This window comes from Trachypithecus francoisi, unplaced genomic scaffold (genome assembly GCF_009764315.1).
Source record: "Trachypithecus francoisi isolate TF-2019V2 unplaced genomic scaffold, Tfra_2.0 Lachesis_group5, whole genome shotgun sequence".
NCBI lineage: Eukaryota > Metazoa > Chordata > Mammalia > Primates > Cercopithecidae > Trachypithecus > Trachypithecus francoisi.
Genome location: NW_022681470.1, coordinates 54,411,828 through 54,439,636, shown reverse-complemented (window position 1 = coordinate 54,439,636; position 27,809 = coordinate 54,411,828). Strand labels below are relative to the sequence as shown.

The 27,809-nt window shown below is 33.7% G+C and overlaps 1 protein-coding gene and 1 pseudogene across 9 annotated transcripts in view; one reads left to right on the top strand and one right to left on the bottom strand.

Annotated features, from left to right (window-relative positions):
- DENND1B (DENN domain containing 1B) overlaps positions 1-27,809 on the top strand; it is a 291,773-nt gene that overhangs the window by 44,622 nt on the left and 219,342 nt on the right. For 7 of the 9 annotated variants that reach the window (XM_033200326.1, XM_033200323.1, XM_033200324.1 and 4 more), the window contains one exon: positions 26,585-26,628. The exons of the other annotated variants lie outside the window; for them this stretch is intronic. In XM_033200326.1, the coding sequence (XP_033056217.1) occupies positions 26,585-26,628 (44 nt within the window). The remainder of the gene's footprint in view (positions 1-26,584; positions 26,629-27,809) is intronic. 9 annotated transcript variants of the gene reach the window in all.
- LOC117076008 lies at positions 4,679-6,514 on the bottom strand (annotated as a pseudogene).

The window sequence follows — 27,809 nt, the reverse complement described above, 5'->3', positions numbered from 1 at the left end:
CTTTATAAGTATAGTCTTTTCTTCAGCTTGTCCTTCATACCGTTGATAAACTGGACTTTAAGAGAACTTATTAATGAAGGTGGCAATTTAGTTCTGCCTGAACCAGTAACTAGTTATACGATCTTGCATAAATCATTTTCCCTTTCTTGAATCAGGTTCCTTCAGGTAAACAAAAGCTATAGATTATCTGAAAGCCCTTGTAAAATGTAAACATTCTGTCGTTTTAACTGTATTATTGTTTAGTTCTTCAACTACATTATCAACTCACTGAAGCAAGGATTTCATCTTCCTTTTGATAGTTCTCAAAATATCTTCCACAGCATATTCGATATAGTAATAGAAATTTGTCTACAACCTCAATTCTCAAACCTTCTGAGACTCAGTCTTCCCCATATAGGGATCTCCTGCTCATAATTCCGTTTTTACTCATCCCTCTGCCTTTGCAAATTATTCAAATAAAAGACTTGCCAGGGACCCACAAGGGTCCATATAACTGGCTCAAATCTCCCCTGTTTACATTTCTAACCTCATCCTTTCCCATTTTTCTCCCTTGCTCTCTTAACTGCAGCCACACTGGCTTCTTGCTATCCCTGGAACAACATCAAGCATGCTCCTTCAAGGGTTTGCATTTTTTGTTTACTTTTAATACACTTTTCCAGGATATCTGCACAAGTAATTTCTTTACCCTTTTCAAGTTTTTGCTCATTGTCAATGAGTCTCACTTTAACCAACTTAACAGAATTAAAATTGCACACTCCTTCCTTTTGTGCTCATAGTTAGGTTGTATGCCTGCGCAGCCCCAAATCAAACACAAGTTCAGGGCTGTAGTGATTGTCTTTGCTGATGCAAAATCATATTTGATAGTGCAAAATTTTCGTAGGGGAACTGAAAGGAACTATTAAGAATATCTTAGCACTTTATATATTCTAATTTAGAGGTAAAGATCTGATTTCTTAGAAATTGGTGGAAGCATTTTAAGACTCAATTATGTTTTATTAAGATGAAATCATTTGCTTATTTTCCATCTGTATATCTTATTTGATGAAATGTCTGTTCAGCTCTTTCTCTTATATTTTTCTTTATTGGGTTGGCTTCTTATTACTGAGTTTTGAAAGATTTTAATATATCCAGGATACAATGACTGTTGGATTTGCATTTTTTTCTGCCATCTGTATCTCGTCTTTTCATGCTTTTAACTAACATTGTCTTTCACAGAGAATAGTCCTTACTTTTGATCAGTTTATCAGTTTTGTTTTTATTTTCATTTAGAGTTCCTTTTGATTCTGCTTTGACTATTAGGTTATTTAGAAGTATGTTAATTAAGTTACAAATATTTGGGGATTTTCCTGTGATGTTTCTGGTATATTTTGATAATATAATTCCAGAGAATATCATGGTATGACTTGAATTCATTTTAAATCAGTTAGGACTTGCTTTGTGGTGCAGTATATGGTTTCTTCTCTTAAATGTCCCATATGCACTTAAGGATTTGTTTTAGATTACAGTTAAGCTATTTGGAAACAATTTGAACATTTGAGGCTTGCTTTTAAGCTTTGGTAGGTGAAACCAGAGTCATCTTCAGTCCAGTGCTGATTTTGTCCCACTGCTAAGGTATTACCCCTCTGACTACTGTACAGGATACTCTGTTGATTATGAGGGTTTCCCACTCTGGGTGGTGTGAATGTCAGCTGATTCTGGGATTTCCCCCCATTTCTTTTGGGTTATTCTTTCCTCAGTGTCTGGTAGTTTCCTCATATGTGTGCACTGATCATCAGCACTAAAGTCTTGGGTGGGTTGGTGGTGAACCTTCTGCAGCTCTCCAGAGCTGTATTCCTGTGCAGCTTCTTCTCCTGTTCTCTTTGTGGAGTCTAGATGCTTTGGCCTTCCACCCTCATCTCAGAGAGACTGCTGGACTCTGCCTGGGTTTCTCCCACCTTGTGCCACATCCTGGAAACTCCAGGTAGTAAGACCAATTGTCAGGTTTACCTGGTTTGTTTTATTGCTGTCAGGGATCACTGTCTTGCGTTTACTAATGTCTGAAATTTGTTTAAAGTATTTTTTTAGATTTTTAGTTGGTAAAGAGGGAGAGAGCAACTACAGTTTGTACTTCTCTTGGCTGGAAACAGATGTCCTGTTTATGGATGTAAAAGTGTTACTTTAACATTCTGTATCCATAGTTAAAAGAAAAGCTATGGTGACTAAGTACATGAGTAGATAATTTTTGGGAATATAATTACCATGGAAGTTCTGAGGATCTTCTGTCATCTTTCTGCCAAAAAGTGATTCTGCATCAGCATCTTCCATGTTGTGTTTCACAGTTCATAACCCAAGTCTTCTATGAGAAAGAAACTGGCCCAGATTAGGTCATATGTTTGACTTATCAACTCTGACCTGAGGTCACATTCACCAATTATGGATGCAACTACTGAAAACCCACCCTGCATATAGGATGTAGCTCCCAGAAAAGAGGGAATTGTTGTAACCTGTCATTCTCTATGTAGATTTGATGTTAATATTTTTTGGCTTTGAAAGGAAAATACTTCTATGTCTAAATGAGAAAAATAGCACCTTAAATTCAAACTTCAGCATTATTTCAAAACAATTTGTCATGAAAGCTTCTTTTCCAATTATAGTATTAGATACTCCCCTTTGTCCTGTTATACAACAGAAGGTACTCATGCATGCTAATTCATACTGGATCAGTGACAGAGAGGAGAAGAAATGTAATAAACAGGTGTCAGAGAAATCTGTGTAAATACAGTTGAAGGGGAAAGTAAATAGGGACATTAAATTGTCGGAAATTAGGAGGTAATCAAAATCTGCTGGAAGAAAATGAGCTGGGTTATCCGCTTTTGAGGTAAGATATCTATGTTACCCTTTCCTTTCTAATGCAATTTCAGCAGAATCTGGAAATTTTGTCTTAGAACTAAGTAATGCTTTATTTCCTCAAGGTGATTGGAAAACACAGTTCTACCGGACTAAAGGGAGATGTGTAACTCAACAGGAAGACATTGCTTTACTTGTTTTACTTTTTTGAAGCAGAATTCTAAGTATTTATTTTTAAATTCACCAATTTTTACATAATTAGAATCTTGAGGCTTCCCCACCTGTAGTAAATTAGATCCTGGATACCTATGTGAATATTTTTCTTGTCTAGCTAAGAAAAGGCCTAAAAATGAATAAGGATCATTGCTGCATTGTCACCGTAATGATTAAGTGGGAGAACTTCCTATAACACTTGGTAGATAGAGGCAAACAAGTCTAATAGAGTGCAAAAATCTTGTTTTCAGGGGCCTGCGGAGTTTTGTCATACCTCCGAGATGGAATGTTTAATGTTGCTAGATGGATGTCCACAAGTGTTTAGAAAGAACTGCTATTCAGTGTTTGTCAGTATGTGTTTTAGAACTATAGATAATTTATTGAGAAGTCAGGTTCCTGGGACATACTTTGATTATTTTAAGGATGGAGGTGAGAGTATAATCTACATTTTGGAAAAAGTTTCCCAGGTGATTGTTATGCATTTGAAAGTTTGAAGCCATTGTTTAAAGGAATAGGGCTATGGTGGTGCTTAGATCCAGCCACTTTGACATGGGGCAGATGACTTTCCCACTATTCTGTTGGAGATGCTGCTGTCAGGATTATTGGTATGCTGCCTTATAGCTGATTGTAGGAAAGGAGCAGTGTCTCTGATATGCCCTTTGTGTGCAATTGGAAGAACTGTGATAGAGTTAGGAATGGATGAAGGCTTATCAAAAGATGAAGGATGATTTAGACTCAGAATAGGCCTTTTTATGTGCAATTAGGCAGTCTTCGGTGATATTCAAGAGACATAGCAACAGACTTTTGATGTCTTGCATAAATGCTAGTATTGAGAAATCTCATTTATGAAGTAGTCTCAAAGAGACATTCAAAAGAATAGATGTTTGGGTGTGTACTCAGCAGTCACAAATAAAGAGGAAGCAGTTTTCAGAATGAGCAGTACAACAAAAATATGGATAACAGTCTAAGAGAAAGGCAAGCAAAACCAGTAGAGCCTTGGAGCTAATGAATAGCCATTCCAGTACAACATGAATGTAGTATGGGCATTTGTAAAGAAAGGTTACAGTAACACATTTATGACAGATTATTTCAGGGATGATTTTTATGACATACAAAGAATTATTATTTTATTTTAAAACATAAGAGACTGCGCATGGTGGCTCACACCTCTAATCCTAGTGCTTTGTGAGGCCAAGGTGTGAGGATTGCTTCAGGCCAGGAGTTCAAGACCAGTTTGGACAACGTAGTGAGATCCGGTCTGTACAAATTATTATTTTCTTTAATTAGCTGGATGTGGTGGCACACGCCTGTAGTCCTAGCTATTTGGGAGGCTGAGGCAGCCTCAACTGAGACTGCAGTGTGCTATGATTGTGCCCGTGCCTCTGTACTCCAACCTGGGCAAGAGAGCAAGATCCTGTCTCGATTGATAGATAGACAGACAGACAGAAAGAAAGAAATAATTGGGCAAACCGTTTAATCTTAAGTCTCAAAATGAGTAGATCTTATGTTCTCTCTGACTCAAAATTTTTGCTATTCAAATTCAATAAAAGTTGCAATCTGCAGCTTAAAATTGAACTTGAAATCAAAAGAGTGGGTTATTTGCAGTATTCCAGCCTGTATTTTCTTTTTTTAAAAAAAGTCCAATATTTATTTAAAAATCTAATCTGCCAGCTTAGCGTTTTCCACCAACTTGGGAACTGAAACTTTCACAGTCTTCACAATCATTTGCTTAGGTGCTGCCTTTGTAGGTGCCTTAGCAGCAGCCATTGCAGTCTTTTTAGGTACTTGCTTAGCCTTTTTTTGCTTCCTTAGCAGCCCTGATACCTTGTTCTCATTGAGCCTTTCTAACTTCAGGTTCTGACTCCTCTTGGCCATTATATCAGCAAGAGATGCACCAGTAATGGCCCCCTGCAATTTGACTGCTCGGCGGGTCCTTTCCTTTTGAATTTCTTCCAACTGTCCCTTTTTGTGCTTCCTTCTGTAGAGGACAGTACCAGTTTATCTGCCGAGGATTCCCCTTGGAAAAGAACACTGATTCGCATTTTGCATTAAGAAACTGGAAAACCTTCCTGTCGGTCCTGGCATAGCGCCTTCCGTGTCCGGGGTAGACCTTGTACTGACTGAAACCTCATAGCTCGACCTTCGTGGCGGCAGCTCCACAGGAGGAGAAAAGATGGCCCCAACCTGTATTTTTGAATAATACCCTTTAAAATTCATAAAAGTCAAAGAACGCTTTGTAAATGGAATGTTTCATAGTTCACACTAAAGTGAACATAAACTGTTAAGCAAAACTTTAGATCACTTCTTCTAACAAAGGAAATGCACCCAAGAATCCATGAGAAGTAGCTTCAGAGTAATTTTTTTTTTAACGGTGAATACTCCAAGGTCTTGTGCTTTTAAATTTTATTTAGTTTAATTGCCAGAAGCCACGGTGGAACTGCGTAGTATTCTGAGGAAATAACCACTTGAAGCAGAGGTATTTTGCAGAACATAGAGTGGAATAAAGCCATTCTGCCTCCAATGTTTGGGTGGATGTATTTGGTACTGTAATCATTTTACTGATTGCATAGTTCATTGATATAAAAGATACTAAATGGTAGCCATATTGGACCCATTCAATAATGGTTTTTGTACCATTCTGTTAACTTTTGTATTATTCATATATAATATAGATTTAACCAAATCCATTTTCTTATAATTGCATATTATTGTTTTATGAAATGTCCTTTTAAATTTTGTTAAATTTTTGTCCGTTTTTTCTACAGAAGGAGGAATGAAATATTTAACATTTTCTGCCAGTTCTCACTTATTCAGTGTGTTCCAGAGTCTTCAATTTAAATGTTTTTGTTTACCAGGCTTAGATTTTCATGTGTCTATTAAAAGAGTAGGAACATACTCCTCCATGCCATACATCTGCTATGTATAATATTGATTTTTTCCCCCTTAAGAATAAATGTATTACTTTTGTTAAGTTTGTTATAGGTTAAAAAAAAGCATATTTATGTTCCTCCTAAAATTTGGGAAATCAATTTATATTACTGTGTAGAGTATGTAACAAATGATGTATTCTTTAATTCTGAATCTTGTATACAGTAGTTACACCCTTGTCTTTCATTAATTGATGTCCATTTGTAGGTTTTTGAATTATTCTTATTATTCCGCAAAGTTTATTTTTTAAATTACTAATGTAATGTATTGCAGTCAGTTTTGAAAGAAGGGAAAAGATTTTTCTATTTATAGCAATAACACAAAACATCTATTTTTGTGCATTCCTTTTTAGATTTCAATATGAGCTTATTAAATGTGGTTGCAATCATATATAGTTTTCACTTAATAATTTTCAATATTGGTTGTTGCTCTTGGTTTATATTACAAAATGATATTTCATAAACTGCAACAGTCCCAAAAGCCCCTCATAAATATTCATAAACTCACCCATAACAGTATACTTGAGAGAATCATCTTTTACTGCCATTGTACGACCGAATTTAAATTTATCTAATGTGTTTTTTACAGGTTAAAAAATTCACAAATAGTTTTTGTAAGAATGGTTTGGTTTATATACTGTATTTTCATTTCTAAGTTTTAATCAATTATCTACTTTTTAGTTTACTGTTTCTCTTTTGTTCAGTATTTTAAAACTTATTCAGGAATATGAAAAGATATGACAGTTTTATTTTGGCTTTTGCATTTTGATTGAGTCCTTCAGTGACAAATACAGTAGTGGAATTTCTAATGATAAATATTTAATGTAAACACTGCAAATAAAATATAATTTTTTTGAATGTATCTTTTAGTTGCACAGATTTTTAAATGCAAGAGATTAGAATGTCATAAATAAGCCTGTGCATTATTTTAAGAGCACGTATAGAGGAAGGGGTTGTATGTTGGTAAAATACGTTTACTGACCCATGTGTGAATTGGTGACCAGGATTGTTAAAGCATTGAGTTCTGAAAGTTTTTCTCTTATCTTTATGTTCAACAATAGAAAGTTTTACCGTATGGTCAAATAACATCTTCATCAGGTTCTCAACAGGATACCTTAGTTAATTTTCAGCTGAGTGCTTGACAGGATTTTCTCTTTGGCTAGCTGGTTGGATGAGTCTGGACACTGAGAGGCCAGGCTTTCGTGGGGCCCCACAATATCATTATTGTGCATGTTGAGTAGGAGCAGCTTCCTCTGATGTAGGGGCTCCATGCACAAACAACGAAGACAAAGACAGAGCTTTTGTTCTCGAAGAGAAGAGCTAATCCGACTGCTACACACTGTGAAAAACCTTTTATGAGAGAGGAAAAAAAACTTTCCTGGAAGGTGAAGGGTTAGCAGTTTAACCTCTGACCGTAAAATAAGCTGGTAAGGGGGAAAAAGTGTTGGATAAGGTAGAAGAATAACAGGAGAAACATTCATCGAGGTCTGTATGCTGTGTTTATAAAAACGGGTTAAACAAATAACTGTCAGGGGTGGATACTTGAGTTCTAATAATACATGCATATTTCTAAATTTTTTTTGCTTATTCTTAAACATAGGTGTTTAAACTTCTTAATTTGGAGGTTGTATATTGCAGACCACACCATAAATGCAGGAAACAGTAGATGTCTAATATTTACTCTTTTTCCTAAGAAGCTCCACTATAGACTTCTTCAAATTTTCAATATTTATATTCTTGTTGTGTGAGTACCAAATCTTGATTCTTTTTCTTCATTGTTTTTCCCGCCAATTTCCTTATTTAATATGATCACCTATGTCTATAGAAATAAAGAAGCAGGACACTGCATATCTACGGTACATAATTAAGACAGTCTCCAATTTGGTATTTGGCATTTTGGTACCTATTCTGTTGATATATAGGTCTGGTGGGCAGTGTTATTATACAACTCCTTGGAGAAGATGGTTGCAATCTTAGTGTACAAAGAATCCGGAGACTTCTGTCTGATCTTATATTGGCATTATCAGTACCAGGAATATAGTTACAGTCCATTCAGAGGTGACGGAAGTTAAGTTGCTAATAACTGTGTCATCTGTCTGCTTTTATCTACCAACCTTGACTAATTGCTTCTCCTTCTCTTGTCAGTCACATATCAATCTTGAGCAATAATTAATAATTAATTAAGGTTTTATGCACTTGGGCTTCTTGCTTGGATGTATTAATGTATGTAACTTATTCCTGAGAATAACTATACATATGGGGAAGCGGCAGCTTATATTGTATTATTTGAGTCATATTCTAAGGATCAGTCTGCCATGGTGTCTTTTAACTAACTTAATGTTTCTTCTGTTATTCCGATTCCCTTTGGTAACAATACACATTTCTTCCTGTAGTTACCCAGTTTCACTTTTCCCATGACACAAAATGAGAAAAGGAGATAGAGAAAGTGAGAGAGAGAAGAGATTGTGCTGGCGATTGAGTGATAATGAAGTAAGGGTGAAGAGATAAGTATAGAAAGTAGAAGTTGAGAGTGAGTTGAAGGAAAGAAAAACACGTGAAACACATAGGTGGGCCAGTTAGGAATGGCTGGTGAGCTGTTGTGCAGCACTCTTAAGTTTTGAACTAATAATTAATTGACGATAAATATAAAAATTTCATAAGGAATTACTCTTTAAGACAGAAGTATAGAGGATGGCATTACAAAACAAGTGACCAGACTTGGGAAGGTCCAGGGTGAAGGGAGGTAAATTTATATGAAGAGAAAGAAAGAGCAAGTAATAACCGACCATTTTGCTTAATGCATTATCTCTATTCACTATGGTCAAATTTCTGCATCAGTATCTCAGCATTTTTTCCATCTTGCCTTACAACAATGAATATAGTGATAGTGAATGAATACAATGATATAGTGATTATACATATATATGCACACACACACACACACACATATATAATCTCCACTCATCCTATCAACATCTCTCAAGGTAGGTACTGCTATTATCACTACTTTACATTGGAGAAAAAGTGAGGCACAGAGTGCTGTGTAGCTTGAGAAAGATCAGGTATAGCAAGCTTGTCCAACCTATGGCCTGCAGGCTGCATGTGGCCAGGACAGCTTTGAATGTGGCCAAAAAAATCAAAATATTTTCCTTTTTTTTTGTGCTCATCAGCTATTATTAGTGTATTTTATATGGGGCTCAAGATGATTCTCCTTCTTCCAGTATGGCACCAGGGAAGCCAAAAGATTGGACACCTGGTGTATAATGAGTGAATGACAATGCATGGCATGTCTATATGAAGTTTGACTTCAGTATCCAGCCACGTAACTACCATGCCATGAATTCTTTAAGAATTCACTGAAGATATAATTATATACTACTGAAAGTTTTAAACCTCAAATGATAATCCCCCAACTCTTTTGTTGTTTTGCTTCCTTACTACTTTTTGTAGGACAACCTAAATGGGAATTAATTGCTCACTTTCCTAGAGGATAGACTAGTATTAGAATACACAATAAATATAAGCATATTTTTGGTCTGAGGTCGTGAATTTCAAATTTATTCTTTTTCTTTCAGTTTGTCTTCCTGCTAGTTTCTCAGCCAATAATTATTTTTCTAAGTGTGTGATTCTGTTTGTTGTTCCAAAGAACATAGTTCTTCTCTTTATGAGTTCTTTGCTAATCTGTTTTAATCCTTTTGGCTGTCTCATTTTCTCATTGTTTCTTACAAGTTGTGATGTAAATGCTCTCAAGAAGTTACCAGAATAAAGTAGTGTCTGCTATTCCTCGAAACTTTCTAGTGGCCAGTATCCTCCCAGATTTCAGTTGTCCTTTATGTTGAATCATGAAGTTGTCATATGGTAATATCAACATTATGGGCTCTAGTAAGCTAATTTTTAAAGTGATCAACCCTATTCTGAGATTGTATTTTCTTTTGATAGTGTGTCTATAAAATTCAGACATCTCAAAAATGTCAAATAATATACATATGTAATGTATACATGTACCAATTCTGATTAAACAACTTGTATCGAACTTATTTTTTTAAATGTTCTTAAGTTCAAGGAAACAGGTTTAATAATGTCAATGTTCATTTTCTTTTAAAATGTTAACCTTAGAATCTGCAAAATTAGGATTAACTTTCCTGCATTTAGTGTGGCACATTTGAAAAAAATTGGATAAACAAAAACTATTTTCAGTCTAAAAGCCACCATAACAGATTAAAAAATTCAAGTAGCCCTTTACTTTAAACATGTGATTAACCTTAAAGAATTTTTTATTTTCTAATTTAAGTTCCCATGTCATAATACAGAGATAAAAAATAATGGCCCCCGACACACCTTACTTGGCTTATACTGTATTCATGAAATGTTTAATTATTTTTCCCAACTTAAAAATTAAGTGATTGTTTTTCATAAATATTCTGGATTTTCTTGAAAAATTGAAAGTATCTGTCAACACTAGACCCACATTCCACATGACGGGAGCTGAATAATGGTTGCTCTTTTGAGAAGGGGAATGGGATCTATTTTTTTACTACATGTCCTTTTATAGTCTATCTTCTATAGGCTCATTCCACTCATTTATATTACCCTATATATCCTAAAGGCATTTAACCTTGAAATCTCCCCTTTGTCTTTTCTATCTGTAAAAGGGAATATATTTGTGTAATAAGTAAATAATTATACCTTGACTTTTTCTCAGGTTTTAAAGAAAATCTTAATTAGAAAACAAGTCTTATACCATATATAAAAACATTATTTTACTCTGTTTTTAAAATTCTTTGTGCTATACTTTTGGTTCTCAAAGTGTAGTCTGGCGGCCTGTGGCAGTTCTCTGGAGTACTTAAGGAGTTCTGTGAGGTCAGAACTTTTTTCATAGTAGTGAGATGTTGTTAGCCTTTTTCGCTCTCATTTCTCACAAGTATATGGTAGATTTTTGCATAGGCTTCAGGACATGATGAAGTTATAATTCTGATGACTAATGAACTGTGTACTTGGAGATTTTTGTGTTTTACTAATTTTTAAGTTTTGATTTTTAATACATAAATGTCATTTACTGTAACTCACCTAAACAAAAGTTCTTTGATGACCTCAGTGATATTTAAGAGAATAAATCAGTCCCGAGACCAAAAAGCTTGAGAGGTACTGTGCTGTACATTATGGGGTCTAACTAAAAACACGTCAGCGGCCAGTGACCAAGAATAATTTGTATAATTACTATTTATTCTACTAGATTACTATTTGCCTATTTCTTTCTCAAAATATGGGGCTTTCTTAATTAGTAATGGCTTTACTCTGCTGATTTGCTTGTTATCCTTAGTGAAAATAAGGGCAGATCACTTCACTCTCTTTGGTGTTAACAATTACTTGATTTTTTATATTACCTTTAAATCAAAATTGATCAGGTTTATCTTAGAGTAATCTAGTTACTTCTTAAAAAAAGCATATTAAAATAAGCAAATTAAGTTTATGACATTTACTGTGAAAAATTGATATGATAGGGAATAATTTTATTTGCACCATTATTATATATATATATATATATATTTCCATTGAATGGAAGGAATGGAAAATATATTCAATAAAAAACTGAAAAAGCTGCCTTTATAAAGTGTACATTAAAATTTGAAGCATGATGCCTGCTTTCAGGAGCTTTGTTTAAATGAGGAGACACAAATAAGATGGTTAAGTAGCGATAGTTATTGCCTGGAAGTGGAACAGTCTGTGTGGTTGTTGTGTTTTGGGAAGGTCTCGTAGCATAGATCAGGAATAATGCATAGATTTTAGAGCGAGAAAAGTGAACATAGGATTTCAGAAGAGGGTGCAGCATGTGTTGGAGTGTAAGTAAATCCTTGGAATTGGGAATAATTTTATTTATGTGAAAGGACACTGGGATTGAGTAGAAAACTTGCATTGGAGTTAGTGGGAAATACATTTAGATAGGTAGGATGGAATTGGGTAGGAAGTGCAGAATTTTGCAACACTAGTTTTAGTATGTGGAGTTATGTTAAAATTTGAAAGTTCTATATGAGTCATTAAATATTAACACAGTTTGATGAGTTGGGTTTTGTTAAGCAGTAGTAAGCCACTGAATATTTTTCTGTGAAGGGAGGAATAATAAAAACTCTTAAGTTTAATTTAGTGGCAGTGAGTTGAGAAGAGCTGAGTGGCAAGAATAATTAGGCAATAAGAATTTAGAGTAAGATGAATATGGAAGAGGAGTAATGGATGACAGCTACATTTCGAAGAAATAACTAACATGGTTAGGCAGCTGATTAGACATAGAGGACGAAGAAGGCATGTAAAGGCTGATTCTGAAACTTTTAGCATTGGTGTCTGGGTTCCATAGGTAGAGTTAGAGGGATATGATTCAGTGTTGGACATTAGTCAAGGGGATAGTGTAATGAAGTCATTGGGAAAACTGAATTTGAGATACAGAATTTTTGCTTCATTTATGCTTATGAATATCTATAAAAACACTTAGTTTTAGATATCACATTATATATATTATGTTCTTGTTTTTAGTCCAGTTTAAAGCAGTATATGAAACTTGAAAAATGGCAGAAGGTTTTTAAAAGGCTTGAGAAAATTTTTTTACAGAAAGATTTGTGGCAGTAGTTTTCAACCATAACAGCACATAAGAATCACGTGGGGAGTTTTTAAACAATTGTAGATGTGTCTAGAATGGTAGTGGGTGGAGTGAAGGGTCACTTTTTAAAAATTTAAATGATCTTCCTTAGGTAATCTAATCAACAGAAAGGGTTGAGAACCACTGTGTAAATATAGAGGAAATAATTTGTGAACAATGGGAAATAGAATTTCAGTAAAAGTTTTTGAATTTGTTTTAAATTATATGTAAGAGTGATCCATTTTTTTTTCCACAGCTCTTCAACAAGAGAGTAAAGGGTTAAATTATCTTCTGAGAGATTTAGTTGGACATTGGGAAGAACTTTCAACCATTAGTTTGACACTTTAGGAGAGAAGCTGGGAGATTTGGAGCAGTCCCTGTATACATGTAGAGTATCAAAGGATGTGCCTTTTTTTTAGTGGAACATAAGGGAGCCTGCCATGTAGGGAGAGGAAACAAGGTCTCTTGTGACCCTTCTTACCTCTGATCTATGATATATGGCAATTTTGTGTAATCTCATGTGACAAATTATCCTTGTGAACTTGTGTTTGCTCTTGAATTCTACTTAGAAGTAGAATCCAGCCCAATTGGCCTCAAAATCAGATCATTGTTTTCTATTTGAAATACATAGCAAAGTATTTTTTTATTATACTTTATGTGTATACATGTGCCATGTTGGTGTGCTACACCTATTAACTCGTCATTTACATTAGGTATATCTCCTAATGCTATCCCTCCCCGCTCTCCCCACCCCACAACAGGCCCTGGTGTGTGATGTTCCCCTTCCTGTGGCCAAGTGATCTCACTGTTCAATTCCCACCTATGAATGAGAACATGTGGTGTTTGGTTTTCTGTTCTTGTGATAGTTTGCTGAGAATGATGGTTTCCAGCTTCATCCATGTTCCTACAAAGGACACAAACTCATCTTTTTTTATGGCTGCATAGTATTCCATGGTGTATATGTGCCACATTTTCTTAATCCAGTCTGTCATTGATGGACATTTGGGTTGGTTCCAAGTCTTTGCTATTGTGAATAGTGCTGCAATAAGCATACGTCTTTATAGCAGCAAGATTTATAATCCTTTGGGTATATACTCAGTAGTGGGATGGCTGGGTCAAATGGTAATTCTAGTTCTAGATCCTTGAGGAATCACCACACTGTCTTCCACAATGGCTGAACTAGTTTACAGTCCCACCAACAGTGTAAAAGTGTTCCTATTTCTCCACATCCTCTCCAGCACCTGTTGTTTCCTGACTTCTTAATGATTGCCATTCTAACTGGTGTGAGATGGTCTCTCCTTGTGGTTTTGATTTGCATTTCTCTGATGGCTAGTGATGATGAGCCTTTTTTCATGTGTCTGTTGGCTGTATGAATGTCTTCTTTTGAGAAATGTCTGTTCATATCCTTTGCCCACTTTTTGATGGGGTTGTTTGTTTTTTCCTTGTAAATTTGTTTGAGTTATTTGTAGATGCTGGATATTAGCCCTTTGTCAGATGAGTAGATTGCAAAAATTTTCTCCCATTCTAGGTTGCCTGTTCACTCTGACGGTAGTTTCTTTTGCTGTGCAAAAGCTCTTTAGTTTAATTAGATCCCATTTGTCAATGTTGGCTTTTGTTGCCATTGCTTTTGGTGTTTTAGACATGAAGTCCTTGTCCATGCCCATTTCCTGAATGGTATTGCCTAAGTATTCTTCTAGGATTTTTGTGGTTTTAGGTCTAACATTTAAGTCTCTAATCCATCTTGAATTAAGTTTTGTATAAGAAGTAAGGAAGGGATCCAGTTTTAGCTTTCTACTTATGACTAGCCAGTTTTCCCAGCACCGTTTATTAAATAGGGAATGCTTTCCCCATTTCTTGTTTTTGTCAGGATTGTCAAAGATCAGATGGTTGTAGATGTGTGATATTATTTCTGAGGGCTCTGTTCTGTTCCGTTGGTCTATATCTCTGTTTTGGTACCAGTACCATGCTGTTTTGGTTACTGTAGCCTTGTAATAATTCCCAGTAACTTAAGAATTTTATGTTTTCTTTTCTTTTTTTTTTCTTAAGACAGAGTCTCGCTCTGTCTCCCAGGCTGGAGTGCAATGGCGCGATCTCAGCTCACTGCAAGCTCTGCCTTGTGGGTTCACGCCATTCTCTTGCCTCAGCCTCCCGAGTAGCTGGGACTACAGGTGCCCACTACCACGCCTGGCTAATTTTTTGTATTTTTAGTAGAGACAGGGTTTCACTGTGTTAGCCAGGATGGTCTCAGTCTCCTGACCTCATGATCTGCCCGCCTCGGCCTCCCAAAGTGTTGGGATTATAGGCGTGAGCCACCGTGCCTGACGATAATTATATGTTTTAAGAAAAATTGGTGAAAATTACTGTCGGACTTAATTATTAGTAAGCATGTTCAGACTAATCGTTTTCTGCCCCTTCAAGGAAATGATTCTTTTTGCCAATATCACAGTGTTGTATTTACCAGTCATAATATTGACCTCAAAGGTTAATGATATTTACCCATTATTAGTTTAAGGAAATTCTGGATACCATCAGGGAAGATTTTAGAAATAAAACAATGTATTTAATTAGAAACAGAATAAAATATTCACATCTCTACTTTCATTTGCTTTTCATTCTTCATCAAGAGAGACCCAAGAACTGAAATGTAATAGCTATGTTGTGTTCATTTTATTATTGTAGTTTTATGTTAACAAGTTTCTTAGTTTTTATTGTGAACATTTGGAAGGTGTTCCCCGTAATTCCTTAGGTTTCTCTAACATGAAGGTATAGATGACATCACATCACATTGATATTTAGATTCAGTTTTTTTCCAGCTTGATAACCTCTGTCTGAGTACCCTCTGGGTCTTGATTCCATTTTGAGGTATTCATTCTCTTTTACTATTTCTGTGGCCTTCCAGGGATATCTCATAAGTACTGAGGAATTGCTTGTCTACCTTAACTACTATGCTTCATGCCTTTGCTCTTAATGTCTCACTGCAATTATTTCCATATCACTGATGCAATCATTTGTCTAGGCCTTGTTATAGTGCTTCACCCAGTATTATACTTCTGACACTGGTGGGTGCTGACATTGATATTCACCCTCATCTTAGCCCATTGTTTGAAGTATAGCCTATTTCATTATTGCTGCACTTGGCTCCTGGACTGCCATTCATGATGATGTTGTTAGTCACAGGTCTTTGCAGTTTTAATGTCATATGATCCTTCACAGCCTAGGTTGCGGTTCTGCAAAGTGAGTAGGGAGGGCTTCTTATCATCTATGTTGAAGTTCTGCAGATTTAGAACTCATTTAGTTGTATAAAACACCATTCTTTCCTTTCCAGAGTATTTACATGCCAGCAAGATCGCTGGGTCTGGGTCAGGTTCATAAAACATCCACTATAATCTACTGGGAGAGTTTCCATTGGACTCTTGGACCCTTATTGCCCTTGCCATGAATTCTGTCTCAGGAGGGTAGATCATCTTGTACATTTTATGTTATCTGCTTCCTTCCCTGACATTTTACCACAAATTGTGTGTGTGTGTGTGTGTGTGTGTGTGTGTGTATATATATATATATATGAATGATGTAAGTTCTTTTCCCAAGAGGTTCATTTTAAATATTATCTGTAGTATCATAACTGGGTTCATTATTTTATTACCTTTCAGCTTATACTCAACACAGAAGCCAGGGTGATCTTGTTAAAATATGTCAGAGCATGTCTCCTCTCTACTCAAATGCTACTGTGGCTCCCTTTCCCAGTGTAAGCAGGTTCCTTTTTATCACTCTTAAGGCCCTTTATGTTCTGCTTGTTCCCCTTTAACTCTCTGACCTCACCTTGTCTCATTATTTTCATTTATCACTCTTTTAGATTTTTTTTTCAATATGAACAAATACAACTTTTTTTCAAGGCTATAGTCTTTTTCAGGGTTGTATAGTGTTTCTTAGAATAATAATGTTATAATCATTTTCAGATTGATGGACATATAGATTATCTTTCAAAACTTGGCTAATTGTAAACAGTGCTTCAGTAAACGTTGTTTTATATATATGTTTGCATGCATGAAATATGTAATTTCTTGCATTTTATAAAAAAGGATACTTTTTCTGTTACAGTTTCTTTAGCAGCTCCTTTAGAAAGGGTCTTTTCATGATAAGTCTTTCAGTTTTGTCTTTCTGAAAATGTATTTATTTTCCCTACATTCCTGTTTGCACAGTTTTTGAATATATTATTCCACTGTCTTCTGGCTTCCATTGCTGCTATTGAGAAGTCTGCTGTCGATATAATAATATATGTAGTTTTCTACTTATCTCTTTTCTCTCTAGGATGATTTGAGAGGTATCCATATCTTTTTATACTTTGCAGTTTCATTGCGATGCCTCTAGTCATGTCTTTCTTGAGATCTTGCTTGGGTTTGTTATTTCCAAATCTGAAGATTTGTCTTTTATCAGTTTTGGAAAATGAGCCTTTATTTCTTCTAATATTATTTTATTTCCTCCTCCATTATATACACTCTGGTCTCTTTGGTCTGATCTTTTAGAAATTTAAATAGATTTATTTTATTCTGATCTCCATTTTTCTTATGGAGAAAGAAAAATGTGTCTGACTTAGTTCACTGTTTCTCTCTTCAGTTTTATATGATGTGCTGTTCTATTCATTGAGCTTTGAATTTCATAGATTATATTTTTATATTTTTAAATGTTCTAGTTTTCAAAATTTGCTTGTTCATGTTTTGAATTATTATTTTATTATATAACATTTTAAACATCCTTATAATACATGCTGTTTCAGGTAATTTTAATACCTGAAGCCTGTGAGGGAGGAACAAAACAAATTAGTATCTTAATTCCATTCTTTGTGTCTGATGGTTATAATCACAGGTATTTAGATTTTCTGTAGTAATTTTGAATTACACATTTATGTTAGGCAAGACCTAAGTTGAGTGTTTCTTCTTCAGGAGGGCATTTATACTTTCCTTTTGTCATGTGCCTGAGGTGCCATCTCTTTGGGGTGACAGGATCCATTCCTAGGCTTTGTAGATACAAAGATAAATGAGAGTTACTGCATTTACAGTAAGTTTCTTAGTGACTTTATTATATTCATTAGATCTCAAGTTTATTCCACCTTTACTTTTATTCTAACTTGAAAGTATCCTGAAAGAAAGGTCATGCATGGTTTAATTTGGTTCTTTAATGTTTTGTTTTAATGTATTTTTCATTTTAAAATTAATTTAAAAATATGTTTAGTAGTTTTTCTTGATGTAGCTTACACATTTTTTTTGTTAGTGAACTTTAAGTCATTTTGTAGTTAGTATGATTCTATTCATGAATTTTAGCTTATTCCCAAATCATTGAAACTGTGTTATATTCAGGAGTGTTAGAAGTCTCCTGTACTTTAGACCATCTTTATATCAAACAAGAAAGCTTTGAAGCATTTGCACATCTACCCAAAATTACTTTTTGGTGTAATATGAACATTATTTTAAATGTCGTGAATAAAACAAAGCTGTTTTATGAGCAGTTCAGTTAATTTTACATTCCGAATTTTCACATTAAGACTGTTTTTTGAAAATGTTTTACTTCAAAGAGTTAAGTATAATGAGTATTGTGAATAAAAATACGTCTTCTTTTTATTTAACCATATACTTGGTTTTTTATAATTTTTTATAAAGAAAAATTATAAAGAATTATAAAAAATGACAGTCTCATGCTAACTTAAAGCATGGCCTCTTACCTTCTTTCCTCCTTAAAGGAATCATAATAAAAGCTATTGCTTTAGGATGTGATCTTAAAGCAACTTTAAGATCTTAGTTGACTCAAAGGTAGATTAGGTTCTGTATGACAGATCATCTTTCTACAAGCAACCTATTACATTTTTTTCCTTGTGTTCTTGTAAAAACGTTTGTGTTGGCTTTTAATGATTAGTATCTGAAAAATGTCAAAACATTGATTCTCAGTTGTAAGTTCCTTGTCATAGATTAATCAAGATTGAACATCTGTGGTACAGCATTTCTTTCCCTTTTTTGTTGTTGATTTTTTTTTTTAAACTGTCATGAAGGGCCCTTGGGACAGATGGCCCCTCACTGTTGATGGTTCGATTACCATGATCACCCACAGCTTCAGAGGAGTGCGAAGAAAAGAAATTGCTTTCTTTGTCAAGGTGTTTTCAATTCAATTCTCACCCATTAGCCCTGTTTGCTTAAGTTTGGAATTACTCTATCAGGTGATTGATGAGGGTTTACATTTTATTATAATAGGTACTGTGTAAAAGGAATGGGTGTAGCAAAATGATATATCTAACATGTTATGAGTTGTATTTTCTTAAGGTTCTTTGAAGTTCCATTTTCATTACCTTAGTTAGAATTTGCTAATATTTGCTCAAAAAAGAGCTTCTTTTTTTTAAGTTGTGATGCTGATTTTACATCTTTCTAGAAATGTTAGAAAGGTTAGAATTATCCATTATCCAAATTGCTTTTTCAGGTTTGAGTTTCAAAAACACCACAATTATTTTAAAGTGCTAGTTTGATTTTCCAGGATGGCTTATTAGAATGAAGATAATCACAATGGATTATTACATTAAATTTTATTTCCACCATTGCTTATGTGCATTTTTAGAATGGCAAACAAATGGACATATTTTCAAAATTGCTTACTTTTAATTTTAAATGTATGCATTATGTAAAACAACAAATAGAAGTGTGATCTCTATTTTTGCAAGTGATCATAAAGTAAAGGATCTTAAAATAATATTTTCATTTCTGTGAGGTTTTTATATGTATGAATCAAACTTACATGATTCAATGAAAAATAATTTTAATTTAAAATCAATTTAATTTTAATTTTAATTTAATCTGAAATCATTTAATTTCAGATTGAGTAGGTATTGAATTGAGTATTATTAGTAATTAATCTCCTTTTCTAGGTTTCTTCACATACAAATTTCCAAGTATTGTCAAAGGAAGTCTGTAAGATTTAGGCCGTTGTTTTACAAAATACTTAAATATTTGGCTTGGTGAGAATGTCTTCCTATAGATAACTAAGAAACTTTTTAGACTTGTGGATGTTCTTTAAATTACTGTCTAATGAATGAACAGCAAAATCAAAGATCAACCAAGTATAGCAAATTGCAGCAGCATATTTTAGAAAGGATGCTATATAAGAAGCAAGGATACCTGAATCCTGGTCTTGACTTCAGTAGTTACTAGCTCTAGACACAGGATACAGTATAACTTTGGGTGATTAAAAAAAAAAGAATATTTAATGTCCTTTCTCATTCAGAAAATACAAAGTTTCTATCCATACATAATGAACCTTTTCTTGAAATACCAAATAAGTAAATAAAGGAGGCCTTATTATTATTATTATTATTTTGCATTCACAGATAGTCTTCCTGTTGTTCATATTGGAACTAATTGCTTAAATTCATGAAAGAGAGCATTGTAAGACAGCACAGCAAGAAAAATTTTCTGACATCTGAGTTGGAAAAGTACAAAAGGACATATATCTTGTTTAGGTATGGACTACCAGTATGTATATATACAGCATACAGCATATAAAGTTAGAGGGAATTATAGGCAGTATATCTTGTGTACATGTAAATATAGTCCTCCATAATTGTTCCTTAAATCATATGGTTCCAGTGTCACAAAACACTCAGTTTTGAAATAAAATTCTTTTCCTTGGGATATGGAAATGGAATTATAATATCAGTAGTATTTACTGGCACAGAAAGGGTTTTAAAAACATTTTGGTGGTATTTTTCTTGCTGAAATTATTTTCTGCTCTAAGTGGCATAGTTGATGTTTCTAGCCCTATGAAGATATATTTGTTGTCATATCAAGTATATATGTAATAAAGGAAAATATAAATTATTTATTGTCATATTTTAAAGAATATTTATAATAAATATTAAATATCTTAACATGTGTCACGTAATACTTATCATTGTGAGAGATACATAGTCCATGCTGTTAGTTCTCAAAGGGTGTTCCTGAGACCAGTAACATCAGTATTACCTGAGAGCTTGTTAGAAATGCAGTTTCTCAGGCCCACCTCAGAAGTTTTATGTATGGGACCCAGCAATCTGTTTGTCTAGATGTTTTTGTTAAAGTTCGAGAACTACTGAATTAGACCTTTAAGAAGATGCTAAAATTAAATATTATCATCTATAGGTTAACTTCAGAATAATTTGTACAGACATCTGCTTATATATGTTTTATCAAGATTAGATGTAGTCTGAATTTAAAACCTACCAGCAACGAATTTGTTTTTATTTTCACTGTTGCTTATAGTCTTAAGGTTTATAATGCAGTCTATCATACTATTCTTTTTTGAGTGGATCATTGAAGCTTTTTACTACTGCTTTGTCAAAATAAGTGATATCTTTCTATCAGTGCAGTAAATCTGTGTTTTGCTTGAGTCTGTGCCAAGGAAAAATGGCAAAAGTGTTGGTCTTCTGGATCTCTGGCTTCACCAAAGTCATTTGTGGCCCTAAATGATTGAGTGAATTACTTCCTTAAATGCCCCCCCTTTTTTTTCCCTAGTCAGGCTGAATATAATATTACAATAAGTCTGAGTGTGTTGGCTCACACCTGTAATCCTGGCACTTTGGGAGATTGAGGCGGTACGATCACCTTAGCCCACTAGTTCAAGACCAGCCTGGGCAACATAACGGGACCTCATCTTTACAAAAAAAAAAAAATTAGTTGCACATGGCGGTGCATGCCTATAGTCCCAGCTACTTGGGAGACTGAGATGGAAGGGATTGCTTCAGGCCAGGAGAGTGAGGATGCAGTGAGCCATGCTCATGCCACTGTACTCTACCCTGGGTGACAGAGTGAGACCCTGTCTCAAAAAAAATTACAATAATTAATGAGTTTGAAAATTATTTTGGCAGATGTAATAAAATATAATTTTAACTATACTTATTAAATTACATGCTTAACAAACTTTTTCAAAAATACCACATGTCAAAAAATGTATTTATATAGTACACTTGGATAAACAGATGAGACTCTTTTAACATCAACCTAGAGAGTCTGAGGGAGAAAGAGACAAGGAAGTTGATTTGCTGTTTTTCAAAACCTACTTCTGATCATACACAGAAAGCATTGTGTTATTCATAAGTAGAAGATCCAGACTTCAGCTATGTGGTTTCATAATTCTACATATAATTCCATTTATTTATGTCAACTTATTTCTGAATCCTACAGTCTTCAGTTATATGTAGTAGACCTTTAATTGAAAATATGCTGTTTTAAAATACATTTGTATGGTTTGGTATAACATATAATATTAATGGACTTTTCGGAAAATATGACTTCCCTTTTATTAGTATTAGATACGTAATTCAGATCTGCAGCCACTCTTTTAGATTATCTTCCCATCCACCTGACTGACAGAAACCTCACCCCGACAGAATCCACCAGTTTCAAGAAATCCCACTTTGCTGCCATTAAATGCCATGTTGGATATCTACCTGTATTGAGAACTCAACATTGCCTGAAACGGTTATTTCATACCTCCTCCTTAAAACTCCAACAACTTTTTTTTGTGTTTTAGCAGAAAGCTTTGCTTTAGAAAACTACCTACTACATAGAAAAATATTAGCAGTTTTTTCACAAAACTCATGTTTTTGCACTACAAATTTACTTGGCTTTATGTCTTTCCACTTCTCTTTTTCCTATAACAATCAAAAACATCCTTCAGCTTCTGTCTGAGGCTCCTCTCACTGTCTTGATCTGTATTCCAACTCTTCCTGTCTTCTCAGGGATCTTATATTCCTTCTTTGCTGGCTCTCTGCTAGCTCATTAATTCCCATAGCCTTTTAAACATGTACAAGTCTGTACCAGTCAAAAGAAAAAAGCAAATGTTTCCAGCTTAATCTTTCTGTCTACCTTTACTTTCCTCTACTTTGTGTATTCCTTCTTAAGTAAATTGCCTCTGTACATACTGCCTCTCTTTCCTCATACTCACTCATTCCATAATCTTAAATCGGCCACCTCCTTCCTACCCTTTCTCTGAGGCTCATCTTACTGTAGTGTTATGTCTTTTAATATAGTTGTCATCCTTCAGTCATCATCTCTCAATGCATTGCAGCATTTGTTGGAGGGTTTCTTTTAGATATACCCTCTTCTCTTGACTTTCATAACAACACACACTCTAGCTGCATTCTCCCTTTCTGGTTGTTTTTTCTCACTTGATTTATACTACTTTCTGCTTCAGTGCCTTCCCTTGCTAATCCAGCTTTATCTCTAAACATTATCTCCCTCTTAGTCTACATTCTAGATATGTTAGATGTTTTTTCTGTTTCTAAAAGGTATTCTGCTTTCTTTTAACCTTCAAGATGTCATGCATACTGGTTCTTCACTCTAGAATGTTCTCCCCTGCCCACTTTATGGCCCAGATTATCCTTTGCTTGTCTAAATTGTGTCAATTTATGTCCTTTCCTTTTGAAGTCCTTTAGTGGCTCTCTAAATTAGATTTCCTAATTATGTGCTCCTGCAGTACCCCTTCTTCTAGTATCATAAAAATTCATTGTTTTATTACGTTATATATTTAGATGCTCATCTTTTCTGTAAGTAGTAGACCCTGTTTTGTTTAGTTGACCATTATATGTCCACAGGTGAAAGAATAAAAAGCATACATTACCAAAAAATCACACATTTTCTTTAATGATTTTTGCTCATTTATATTCAGAAAACATCATTGCTTCATTAGGAACACTTTTTTTTTTTTTTACATTTTTAAGCCAATGAATTTTCAAGTTGAGTTCAAGTGTTCCTACAGTATACCTCACTTAAAAGAATATTTTGTACAAAAAACGAAATTGCCCTTTGACGTTTCTCTCCGTGAATGTTGTAGGGCATTGTAAGGCAGGGACTTTTTCTCTTCCTTTAGCACTGCATAGATTTTTGAATGCAATAAATTGAACTTAAGTTAAATTGGCCACAAAAATGTGTGAATTATTGGAAATTATCTAAAACATGTGCTTCTCACATCTCAATAAAGAAAGCTGTAACTTCGGACATTACCTAGCTACATGAGTAAATAACAATCCTCATTGTTTTGACCTTAGTTTCTTCATACATATTCTTCTACAGTGTGGGTATATCAGGTATTGAAACCCATAATCGAGAAAAATACTAATATTACATGTTATACTTTTCCAAAAGTATGTAGTCTGTGAACTGCAATTTTACAAATGCATAAATTTGAAGATACTGTATATTTAAGTAAATATCCTTTTGTGCAAATTGGAAATCTTTTACTGTGTACTTTTTGTAGTATAGTAGAATCTCACTGGTATTCTAAGTTATTTTAATTTTGTTTTCAGTTAAGGACCAGGAAATGTGAAATATTTGATTGGGAAAGAAAATATTACTGACTTTATCTTACTTTACATTTTAAAAAAGCCTTAATGTGAATTTGGCATCCTTATGTTGGTTATGTGCAAATCATACTTTAAATATTCATCTTCTAAAGTTACTGATTTAATAAAAATTTGTATTTTTTTCTTACTATGCTATAAATATCTGTTATTAAACTAAGAGATTTAATATGTTTATGTCAAAATCAAGTATTCTTCCTTTTTGGTTTCTAGAATGTTGGCAGTAAAGTTTTTTTCTTAATTAAGATATGGAGTCCCCTTTGATTTACTTGTAGACATTGGAAAAAAGAGAAACACAGTGTATATCAGTCATAACTGGCAACAATGATTCCCACCAGCAGTTCTCATCCTTTCACCCATAAAATCAGCATAAAATTGACCTAACATTGCCAGATCAGATTGAGTATCTGGAAAGTAATCCTCAGGGAACAGAAAATTCAGTCTTTGTGCATAAAGTTGTTGAATCGGATTATTTTTTTCAGAGCCCTTTTGTTTCTTCCTTTGCAGTACTTCTGAAAAGTTGCTACAAAGATGTGTCAGATGTGGTCTAAATCTAATCACATAGGCAGTAACTAAGTTAATCCATTTCAAGATATGGATGCACGTGATTATAATAATTTTTTGAGTGCTGAAGGGTAAAATTCATTTAATGAAAATAGCTGGGATATTTTCTACTTTGTGATTAAACCAATAGATGCAGTTTTCACGTACTTATTTGTTCTCCCTCTGAAAAAACAGAGTGTACAGAAAAAAAAAAATGGTAATGAGGAAAAGTCAGGCAGCAAAACATATTTAGGTAAATGCTACAAACAGCAAGTGCAAACTGTAAACTATTCAATAACATAAATATCCTTATTTAAGACAGTTGTAAGAAAGTTGTCACAAATATCTTCTCAAATAGTAATTACAAAGTTGATGTTACTTAAAAGGGATATTTTAAATATTCACATTGAAACTCTGTAATTTCATTATTCACGAGAAAGAACTGTTCTGTATTTCTGCATGAAGATTTGTTTATGTAGCCATTAGTAATTATATTACTTTATGAAGATAAAAACTTTCATTTAATGTTTTATGAAAATTCTGTCATATGCCTTTGTTTTATGAGATTCAAATCTTAGCAGCTACCATTTTGGTAAAACTGCCATATAAATATATGTCTATTTTTTTAACTGGGAACATAATTATCGACAAGACATTTATGTTTGAGTGTTTTTAGGTGATGTGTAATACATTCCACATTCATTTTAGAAATGTATACATTTTGTTTTATATGAGGATATAATCATTTAATATTACCTTCATAAATTTGTAATGTATTATTCTTATATAAGATGTTTTAAATTATTGATTTTTATTATTTATATGGAAACTTTTTAGTCCTTAATAAATAAAAAGTTTAATTGTCCAAAACTTACTTTTTTCTTTTTAGTTTAAAATACCTGAAAAAAATTCTGTGGAACTTAAGTATAAACACAAGAGGAGCCAGCTCATGCTAAAAATGTTGCTAGACATTTATTGAGTTTTGGAATTAAAACTTTTGAAATATATATATATATATATACTTAGATCGTATTTTTTAGAAAATGGTATGAAATATTGGAAATAATGGAATCAAGCTGTAAGTTTTCACTGATTGGTACATGAAGTGTTATCTTTGATCCACAAGTCCTTTTACTTGGCGTGGAGTTCAAACCCTGTCATATGGGTGGTAACTGTTACTCATATTAATCTTATCTTGGGCTTTCAGATTTTGTTTTGTCCAGAAGAAATAATCCATTATTCACTATCCCTTTAAAACACATTTGAAGTGTTCAGAAGTTTATTTTTGACAGAATTAAACCATAAGTATATGACTAAAATATTTATTAGGGCTTACTAAGCTAAGATATTAGCATTTTATTGTGTTAAGTAGAAGAAAAATACTGTGAAAAACAAAGAAAATGAAAAACAGGTGTGAATATTTATAAAACAATATTGATTGATATATATTAATTACTAGATAAAACATGTTAGAAAAATTTCTGTGAAATGTCCTGCAAATATCAATTGTATTTTAAAGGAGCTGCTTTACATCTACTTACCAACTTACCTATTACTGCAAATGTGAGATTTAAAAACTGATATAAGGCAAATATTATTACAGTTTTTATAAATCTTAATTGGATATTTAAATGGATATTTAAGGTGTATTTTGGTCTAGTCTCTGAGGGCTATATTTTATTACATACTTGATACATTTATATTTTTCTTTTCAAAGTAATACCAATATTTTAAAAGTGTAGCTAAAATAGAAAATTCAAAGTTTAAAATCTGAAAATCTAAGGTATGTAAAAAAAAAGTGAGTTACTAAAAGAAATACAGTAATGATTTTTAATAACCTGACCAAATTATTAATATCATTTATTTCTATTTGAAGGTCTTTACATTTCTTAAAAAGTCAAAATATTTAATTATAGACAGGAAAAGAAGTGAATGTCATCAACTATAAACGTTTAAAGAAAAACTTAAATGTTGTAATTAAAGTAGCTTTGCCAATTTTAAGAGTGCTTAACCAAGACTGTTCCTTTAAATGTGTTATTTTGCTGCTGTTTAATTATACACGTCAATTATTTACAGATCCTGTGGTATTGTGGAAATTCCCAGAGGACTTTGGAGACCAGGTTGGTACCACGTAATTAAAAAAAAAAATTAAAGTTGAAGTATTCTGATTGTTGCTACTATTACTGCTGCTGTTGCTAGTGTAACTACTAGTAAACATGGATTGCTAAAATTATTTTCTCTTGATCAGCTGTGAGAAAAAAATGCATGTGTGCAGAATATATGGAAGAATCTTTTAAAGTTACCAAGTAGATATGTGATGAAGAAGTCCTTATATTGAAACTCATAGGGACTAGATGTTTAAACTTTCAACATATTTTATACTTGTTTAATTTATCTATAGAATATATCTTTGAAAACATTAAGAGCAATAAAAGGTTGACAATGTGAAATCTTTGTTAAATATACTCTTATTATTTCTGTGTACTTAGAAATAAGTGTTACTGCCATAAATAAGTGATCTGTTCTCTCCTTGTCACAGTAATATCTGAGTCATTTACATATAGAAGTTGAATTATCACTATTTTTTCATTTTAAAGTAGTTCTTACCTATAGGCTTACTTTCTTTAAAAAATATATCATGCAAGACAACTAGATGAATTTATTCCATTTGCATTTTATATTATAGTCTTCTATAGTTCCTCAAATATTTAGTATGACCAAAACGGTGAAGTAATTTTATATGATATATGTAAATAGAAAAATCATTTAAACTTTGTTATAGATTTATCATTTTGATGTTGCTTTATATATAATATACAGTAAACAATACAAATTTAAGGATTTTTTTGCCAATGATTTTTTTGCTTTTTTAAAAATTGACACGGCCGGGCGCAGTGGCTCACGCCTGTAATCCTAGCGCGTTGGGAGGCTGAGGCGGGCAGATCACGAGGTCAGGAGTTTGAGACGAGCCTCACCAACATGGTGAAACCCTGTCTCTACTAAAAATACAAAACATAGCCGGGTGTGATGGCGTGTGCCTGTAATCTCAGCTACTGGTGAGGCTGAGGCAGGAGAATCATTTGAACCTGGGAAGCAGAGGTTGCAGTAAGCCGAGATTGCGCCACTGCACTCCAGCCTGGGTGACAAGAGCAAGACTTTGTCTTAAAAAAATAAAATTGACATATTCTACACATATATAGGTACACTGTATTTCAATGCATGTATACAATATGTAATGATCAAATCAGGGTAATCAGCATATCCACCACCTCAAACATTTATCATTTCTTTGCACTGGGAA